The sequence below is a fragment of the Haematobia irritans genome, chromosome 3 (genome assembly GCF_050003625.1).
Source record: "Haematobia irritans isolate KBUSLIRL chromosome 3, ASM5000362v1, whole genome shotgun sequence".
NCBI classification, from domain to species: domain Eukaryota; kingdom Metazoa; phylum Arthropoda; class Insecta; order Diptera; family Muscidae; genus Haematobia; species Haematobia irritans.
The window spans coordinates 210,696,073-210,705,533 of record NC_134399.1 but is presented as its reverse complement, the minus strand read 5'-3'; the positions used below and the strand labels follow the sequence as shown (position 1 = coordinate 210,705,533).

Here is a 9,461-nt window from a genome sequence, read left to right as displayed (position 1 = left end):
TCTATAGAAATAAAAATTTGACAAAATTTTCTATAGAAATAAAATTTTGACAAAATTTTGTATAGAAATAAAATTTTGTATAGAAATAAAATTTTGACAAAATTTTCTATAGAAATAAAATTTTGACAAAATTTTCTATAGTAATAAAATTTTGACAAAATTTTCTATAGAAATAAAATTTTGACAAAATTTTCTATAAAAAATTTGGACACAATTTTCTATAGAAAAACAGTTTGACAAAATTTTCTATAGAAATAAGATTTTGGCAAATTTTTCTATAGACATAAATTTTGACAAAATTTTCTATAGAGAAATAGTTTGACAAAATTTTCTAAGAAATAAAATTTTGACAAAATTTTCTAAGAAATAAAATTTTGACAAAATTTTCTAAGAAATAAAATTTTGACAAAATTTTCTAAGAAATAAAATTTTGACAAAATTTCCTATAGAAATAAAATTTTGACAAAATTTTCTATAGAAATAAAATTTTGACAAAATTTTCTTTAGAAATAAAATTTTGAAAAATTTTTCTATAGAAAATGAAATTTTTCCAAAATTTTCTATAGACATACAATATTGACACAATTTTCTATAGAAATAAAATTTTGACAAAATTTTCTATAGAAATAAAATTTTGACAAAATTTTCTTTAGAAATAAAAAGTTGACAAATTTTTCTATAGAAAATGAAATTTTGACAAAATTTTCTTTAGAAATAAAAAGTTGACAAATTTTTCTATAGAAAATGAAATTTTGACAAAATTTTCCATAGAAAAAGTTTGACAAAATTTTCTATAGAAATAAAATTTTGACAAAAATTTCTATAGAAATAAAATTTTGACAAAATTTTCTATAGAAATAAAATTTTGACAAAATTTTCTTTAGAAATAAAAAGTTGACAAATTTTTCTATAGAAAATGAAATTTTGACAAAATTTTCTATAGAAATAAAATTTTGACAACATTTTTTATAGAAATAAAATTTTGACAAAATTTTCTATAGAAAAAAAGTGTGACAAAATTTTCTATAGAAATAAAATTTTGACAAAATTTTCTATAGACATAAAATTTTGACAAAACTTTCTATAGAAAATGAAATTTTGACAAAATTTTCTTAGAAAGTGAAATTTTCACAAAATTTTCTATAGAAAAAAAGTTTGACAAAATTTTCTATAGAAATAAAATTTTGACAGAAGTGTATTGAAGTTTCAGGAGATTATATTGATATTCTTAGCCTATCAATGAAAGAGAATAGTTAGTTTTTCAAAAATATTTTTCCGAACAGCCCTTGTATAAATTGTTAATTTTATTACAATGAATTTTTATTTATTTTTTGTTTAATAAAATGAGTATTTAAAACTCATTTTCACTAATTTTTATAACTTCGGTTTTAACCGGTTAACCGGTTTCGAGCAAAATAAAAAACCGAAAACCGGTTTTTAAAAATTAAGATTATCGGATAAACCCGATTATTTGGACATCCTATTAGTGGTGTAGAGTAAAAAAGAAAAAAACATTTTTCATATCTGATTTATTTTCAGGATAAAGGAATAAAATATACATAGAGTAAAACAAATATGTTCTTTTTTTTAGAATAAAATGACTGCAAACATTCAAAATAATGTGTATAAAAATCTTTAAATATATTGCCAAATAATAAAAAAAAACAATGTATTGTAGTGATTGAAAAAAATATAAAACAAATCTCTTATAGCTAAAATGCCTTATTCACAAATACAACGCAAAACAAAACAAAAAAAATGAAATTAAAAAAAAAATATATTTAAGGATATGATTTAATATGACATAGATTAACATGACTAAATTAATACTTAAATTTTAGTATTAATTATTTATACGAAAAAAGCAAACAGTTAACAAATAAAGTCTTTTCAAAAAAATTTTTTTTTTTTGTTTTTTATTACTGTAATTTGCCAATCTACATTACATTGACTTATACAGACAAGACAATATTTAGTAGTACGTGCATATAGTACATATATTTTAAAATAATTAAATTTTATTGAATATAAAATTAAAAATACGAAAAAAAAACAAATAATTCAGACTTAAGCATTTCGAAATAAAGAGCGAATATGTCAAAAACTATAGTAAACAGTTCTATGGGAAATTTTAAAACAAATTATTCAGATAGATTAATACGAAAGAAATTAAAAATTAATATTTTTATATTTATTGTAAATTTTTACATTTATATTTGTTAATTATGTTATCCATTACATTATACATGTCTCTTCAAGTACATAAAATGAAAGCCTCGACATTTGTTGTTTGCTACAATATAAAGAATTTTGCCTTCAATGCAAACAATTATAATAAACACTGTCTGCTGTTTTTAAGCAGACAAAAAGCTGCTATTTTGGCAAACACAACCAAAACAACAAACATTCTGCTATTTTGGAAAATCATAATGACACCATTTTTCTGAAAAATTGATTCGAAAAATATTGTAAATTTAAATCGGTCTTCCATGAAAATAGAAATAACTGTTACTAATACAGTCGAATGGAAACACGGAAAACATTAGAAAACAATTGGCAATTTTTGATTATTTACATAGAAAAATACAAAGTTCATTGCCAGGCCAAAAATATCAGCTATTTCAACTAATGCACTGCAGTAACGTTTTTTCAAAAATTTTTACCAAACACGTTTGCTAATTCAGCAGCATTTTTTTGCTATTCCAGCAGAGAAAAATGTTTGATTTTTAAACTAATGGATGTTGATTGAAACAACTACATGAATTGCTTTCCCTTTTTCAGCAGACCAATACTGCTGTTTTAGCAAAAAATTTTTTGCTGTTATGAATAACAAAAATTTTTTTTTGGATTATCGGATCTATTCTGGCCTAAACATTTTTTTCGAGTTCTAGTTACATGAATTCAAAATTTTTTAATTGAAATCTCTTGTACTTGGGTTCACAAATTCAATATTGGATAGCTTATTTGTTTGCAACGATAAAATATGCCAAAAATATTATAGTAAAGAATATACTTAAGTGTTGATTAGTACCCATCAAACTCACATACAAAATTTATTTTTGGTAAAATTTTCACTCTATATCCCAGCAAAAAAAAAGCGTCGCCAAAAAAGTAGTGAAAATGTTCTTTTTGTATCCGGAAGTGGTGCCAAATTGACGAAGAAGCGATGAATTTAACATGGGCTTGTCATAGGACGGATGTCCACCATTTCAACAGCCGTTGCACTGAGTTTGCATCACTTCTTAAGGTGTGAGGCGAATTCAGTGTTTTGGATGTGAATTAAGAAATTTTGTGATATTTTGACAAATAAATAATTTTTAAAATTTTTTGTGATTTTGAAGGCATTATAACGCTTGTCTGGAACTTTTGTGATCAAATATTTTCAAAAATTCGAAATTTTTCTACAAAGGATTTAGCATTTTTTTCGGCTAAATTTAAATAAGGTATGAGGCGAATTTAGTGTTTTGGATGTGAATTAAGAAATTTTGTTATATTTTGACAAATAAATAATTTTTAATTTTTTTTTTCGATTTTGAATGCATTATAACGCTTGGAACTTTTGTGATCAAATATTTTCAAAAATTCGAAATTTTTCTACAAAGGATTTAGCATTTTTTTCGGCAAAATTTAAATAATTTGTATCATTTTATTAATTCTTAATCTGTTTTTAACCTATTTGAAACACAAAAAAAAAAATAATTACTCATTAAAAATATGAAAAAAGGCGATTTATAATGAAATTGACTCAAATGAACTTCCTGTGCAGTTAAAATAAAGAACATCGTTGAGAGAAAATTTTTGGAAGTTATTTTAAAGTTGTGCCTTGAGAAGAACTTCCAAATTTTTTTGCTGGGAAGGAACATCATCCAAAAAAAGTATATATAAAAAAGTGGCCAAAAATTGTAATAATTAATTATTCTTTTTATGTTTTTCTTATTTTTTCTTTTAATGAAGAACTAATACAGAGGATGTTGAAAAAGTTGCTACTGAGCCAATTTTGACCAAAAAAAATATGTTTATTAATTTTATTGGCTACGCTGAAATTTGTAATAAATATTTGAAAAATATACCGAACTATTTCTTGTAAGACTTGAAATTTGTTCGTTTTATTTAAAAAATCATTACGTAGATATAGAATTCGAAAAAGTCAAGGAAAACTTAATTTTCTTTGTGTGTTTTCTTATTTTTTATTAAATGAAATCCGAAATACTAAAATAGCATTACATCTAATGAACTAATGCAAAATTAATACAGCGGATGCTTGTGCTGTGACAAGCCCATGTAAAATTCATTGCTTTTGAGCACATTTTACATCACTTTCGGATCCAAAAAATAAAACATTTTTATTAGTTTTTGTAGCTAAGGAATTAATTGCTGTTCTTCCCAGCAAAAAAAAAATGGAAGTTGTTCCATAAACATTTCTTTTAAAGCGCATCCTGGAATCAAGTTTTTTTCCACGTCCGATGCAGTCCTTTTGGACAAGTCCACAAACATTTCTTTTAAAGCGCATCCCAGGATCTCCTATCGATTTTTTTCACTTCCGATGCAGTCATTTTGGTCACGTCTTAGAAAATACGGAATTAGGCCGTTTTAAATGAAAATTTAAGTTTTGGACAATTAAATTTCGCATAAAATAGTAAATCAATATAAAAAAGTAAAAAATAATAAAGTAAAAAATGACTTTTTCACTTCCATGGAAGTTCTTTTGAGAAGGTTTTACAAATTACAATAAATTTTCATTTTTGTTGATTTGTAATGGAAAAAATATATTTATACAAAAATATATGCAAAAAATAAAAACGATGTATAATATAAAAAAATAGTTTTTTAGAAAAATATTTGATAAAAAAAATTGGGGCTGGTGAGATTTGAACCAGCGTTCTTTATTTTTTCATTCATAAAAATAAAGAACATCTCAGGAAGTAGTAAGAATGTCATGCCGTGTTGTCATATTAGGTTCATATCACACACAATTCCCAGCAAAAAAAAAAGTAGTGAAAATGTTCCTTTTTGGATGCGTAAGTGGTGCAAAATTGACGCCGAAGCGATGAATTTGACATGGGCGGATGTCCACCATTTCAACAGCCGTTGCATTGAGTTTCCATCACTTCTTAAGGTGTAATCCGAATTCAATGTTTTGGATGTGAATTATGAAATTTTGTGATATTTTGCCAAAAAAAAATTATATATTTTTGTAATTATTTTTAATACATTCTAACGCTTGTCTAAAACGTTTGACCTCAAATATTTTCAAAAATTTGCAATTTTTTCTAGAATGCATTTGGATTTTTTTTCGTCAAAATTTGAATAATTTGTATTATTTCATTAATTCTTAACCTATGTGAAACAAAATAATTTAAAATGTCTAATTAAAAATATGAAAAAAGCGAGTTTTAAGAAATTGAATCAAAAGAACATCCTTTGTAGTTAAAATAAAGAACATCTTTGGGAGGGCACTTTTAGAAGTGCTTTTAAAACTCATGCCTTTAGAAGAACTTCCAATTTTTTTTTCTGGGTTTGAATGGACGTTTTGATGCATCGTGTTCAATGGCGTTTAAGGCTGAGTGTGCTAAGGCGTTCTGTTGAACAGACCCACGTTTAACCCTCCGGTGGAAGCGAAGAAGTTTTTCAATTTGTAAATTTGGAAAATAAAAGTGTAACAAAAAATACTGATAAAAATAAAAACTGAAATTGAAAACTAAATAGAAAAAAATGTTTAGATTTTTTTAATTCTTCATCAAAATGAAGTTCCAAGACACAATTTCTAAAGCAATGCAAAGGATCCAAAAATTGAGTATTTCCGTTCTATGACAAGCCCATGTAAAATTCATTGGAGATGATCCAAGTTTGCACTACTTCCGGATCATAAAAATGGGGATCCAAACTACTTTCTTTTGTTTTCTGGCTTGTTCTTATAACAGTTTGTTGTGAATTCATCCATTTTTGTGCGCTTTGGTACATATTTGCTATAATGGATACAGATTTGTCAAAATTTGCTAAAATCAACAAAGTTTTTTCAACATCACAAGTCAATTTTTAAGACCACGAAAATGTATATTTTCTAATAATCTAGGCAAACAAGTCAATAGGTCTAATATTATTTTTTGATATTTTCGTTCTCACAGATATTGATCTACACAAAAACATGATCCATGGGTTACGGCAGAGACAATCTGATATTTATATCGTTAATATTTATGGCTATATATCTCGCTATGCTTCTAGAAAAAAAACAGACCTTGAATACCCAGCAAAAAAATTTGGAAGTTCTTCCAAAGGCACAACTTTAAAAGCACTTCCAGAAGATGTACTCCCAATGATGTTCTTTATTTTAACTACACAGGAAGTTCTTTTAATTCGATTTTTTATAACTTACTTTTTTCATATTTGTAATAGGTAATGTTAACTTTTTTTTATTTAAAATAGGTTAAAAACAGAGTAAGAATGGTATAAATTATTTAAATTTTGTCGAAAAATCCAATCTGAAAAAGTTGTGCATATTTGAAAATATTTGAGGCTAAACGTTTCAGTGTTAGAATCTATTAAAAATTATAAAAAAAATATAAAAATTATTTATTTTACAAAATATGACCGAATTTTTTTATTTACATCCAAAAAATTGAATTCGGATCACACCTAAAGAATTGATGCAAATTTAGTGCAACTGCGGTTGAAATGAAGGACTTCCGTCCTATGACAAGCCCATGTTAAATTCATCGCTTCTGCGTCAATTTGGCACCACTTCCGGATTCAAAAAGAACATTTTCATTACTTTTTTGGCGACGCTTTTTTTGCTGGGTAATTAGTCACAGCATTTTCAAATTAAATGATTTGCTGGTAGGAACCCAGCAAAAAATTTGGAAGTACTTCTAAAGGCACAAATTTAAAAGCACTTCCAAAAATGTCCTTCCAGAGATGTTCTTTATTTTAACTACTCAGGAAGTTCTTTTAATTCAATTTTAATTATTTTAATTAATTTTAATTAATTATAACTCGCTGTTTTCATACTTTTAAAGGGCAATTTTAACATTTTTTTGTTTCAAATATGTTTAAAACAAGGTAAGGATTAATAAAATGGTATAAATTATTTAAATGTTGTCTAAAAAATTTCTAAATTCATTCTAGAAAAATTGTGAAATTTTGAAAATATTTGAGGTCAAGGGTTTCAGACAAGCGTTAGATTGCATTAAAAATTATAAAAATTAATTATTTGTCAAAATACCACAAAATTTTTTAATTCACATCCAAAACACTTAATTCGGATCACATCTAAAGAAGTGGTGTATATTGAGTGCAACGGCTGTGGAAATGGTGAACATCCGTCCTATGACAAGCCCATGTTAAATTCATCGCTTCTGCGCCAATTTTGCTGTGGAAATGGTGAACATCCGTCCTATGACAAGCCCATGTTAAATTCATCGCTTCTGCGCCAATTTTGCTGTGGAAATGGTGAACATCCGTCCTATGACAAGCCCATGTTAAATTCATCGCTTCTGCGCCAATTTTGCACCACTTCCGGATCCAAAAAGAACATTTTCACTACTTTTTTTTGGCGACGCTTTTTTTGCTGGGAAGTCAAATACTCCTAACTCTGGCCTTATGACAAAGAATGTTTTCAGAAATATGTCTAACGGCCATTTTCATGTAGCTTCGTTAGGCTCTAATATCTTCTATCCCCTTAACTTTAACTGAAAAATGTTCAGCAGTTAAGTTTCTAACTGACATATGGAATATATAGGCAAGATGACAGATATGTCCATAGTGCGGTTTAAAAGTTCGTTAGCTAACGTAACACTAACGGAGCTTCATGAAAAATGGGGGTAAACATTTACCAATAAAAAAAAAAATAAATCATTTAAAGAGGAAAGAATTTCCAATTTTTGGTTTTCTAAATTTTTGTGGCCACTGTCCCTATTATTTTTCACATCACTGTATATACCCTCAAATAAAGGGAATAAACAGTAAAATTGCCAAAAAATGGTATACGGTCTATTTTCATATAACGTAGCTTCATGAAAATGGGGATAAATGTAATACAAAAAAATCATTTAAAGAGGAAAAAATTGTCGATTTTTTGTTTTCTAAATTTTTTGTGGCCACTGACCCTATTATTTTTCACATCACTGTATATACCCTTAAATAAAGGGAATAAACAGTAAAATTGTCAAAAAATGGTATGCAGCCTATTTTCATATAAAAAAATCGATGGAATTCTAATTGTTGGTAATGTTAATGCAATTAGCTTTTGGTAAATTCCATACAATAACAGTTTGAGGGTTAAATCAATTGATTGTTATGAAAATTTCTATAGCATAATTTTAGGCTGGAAATTAATGTACATGTTTATAAACAAAGAGTACAGTATAACATAATAGAATAGTACATATGTAAATAGGTGATAATATTCTAAAGATGAATTGTCCTTATTTTAAACAAAATTTTTATTTTAAATACATATTTTGCAAATTTCGCAAACGCAAAAATTAAATTTAAAAAATAAACAAAATATTAAGTTTGTTTTCTTTTAAAAGTAAAATAATTTTAATTTCGAGTGCTTTTGAAGCATTAGTATTCAGTTTCCTTTGTCGCTTCAATATTTTTTTTTTGACTTGGTTATTTTATAAAAAAAAAGTCCATAAAATTAACTATTTATATATGACATATATGCTTTAAAGCTTTCTGTTTCAGTTATGTTTTCTTTTTGTAAAAAAAAAAATAAATGTTTTTTTTTGTTTTGTTATTATTTGATATAATTTATTTTTGTTTTTCTTGTATGAAGGTTTCCATAGCTTTTTCTTCTTCTTAAATTGTTTTTTTTTCTGTTTTTTTATAAAATAGTATATGTTTTTGCGTGTATTTTTGTTTTGTATGGCAGTCATTTCTAAAAGTGTTTGTAATATATATGAGATAATAATTTGACTTAAACATTTCCACAATATTACAGCACATGATTTTTTGTTTAAATTTAACGTATTACGTATTTTTTTCAATATGTATATATGTAATAATTGTATATAATTGTAGATGTTTGTATATAAAATATTTAACTTAATAATATAATTTATATGTATATGTAATAAGATATATCAATAACATAATTTATATAATTAAAACATCAATTGTTATAAACATTGATTTGTAATAATGATCCCGTTTTTTTTGTTCTATTTTTTTTTTCTTTTGAACATCAAATAAATATATTTTCAAAACATTTTCTTTTTGTTTTTAAATTTTGTATAAAACACTTTTTCTCCAAAAACAAAGGAACAATTGGACAAAATATTTATTTATAAAAAAAAATCATTTCCTTGCAATACTTTTATTTAAACATAAATATATTTCATTAGATTAATATTGGTCCTCGTTGATATAATTTTGTTGATGATTTTTTCTTGTTGTCTTGGTTCCAATAAAATACCTCTGTGGTTTAATTCAAACTGAAAATATGAAAAGAAACAAAT

The 9,461-nt window shown here is 25.5% G+C and overlaps 1 protein-coding gene across 5 annotated transcripts in view; it reads right to left on the bottom strand.

Annotated features, from left to right (window-relative positions):
- Positions 1–1,510: 1,510 nt before the first annotated feature.
- Positions 1,511–9,461, bottom strand: part of NFAT (nuclear factor of activated T cells 3) — a 218,097-nt gene continuing 210,146 nt past the window's right edge. For all 5 annotated transcript variants that reach the window (XM_075302602.1, XM_075302603.1, XM_075302604.1 and 2 more), the window contains one exon: positions 1,511–9,437. In XM_075302602.1, the coding sequence (XP_075158717.1) occupies positions 9,433–9,437 (5 nt within the window). In that variant the 3' untranslated portion in view covers positions 1,511–9,432. The remainder of the gene's footprint in view (positions 9,438–9,461) is intronic.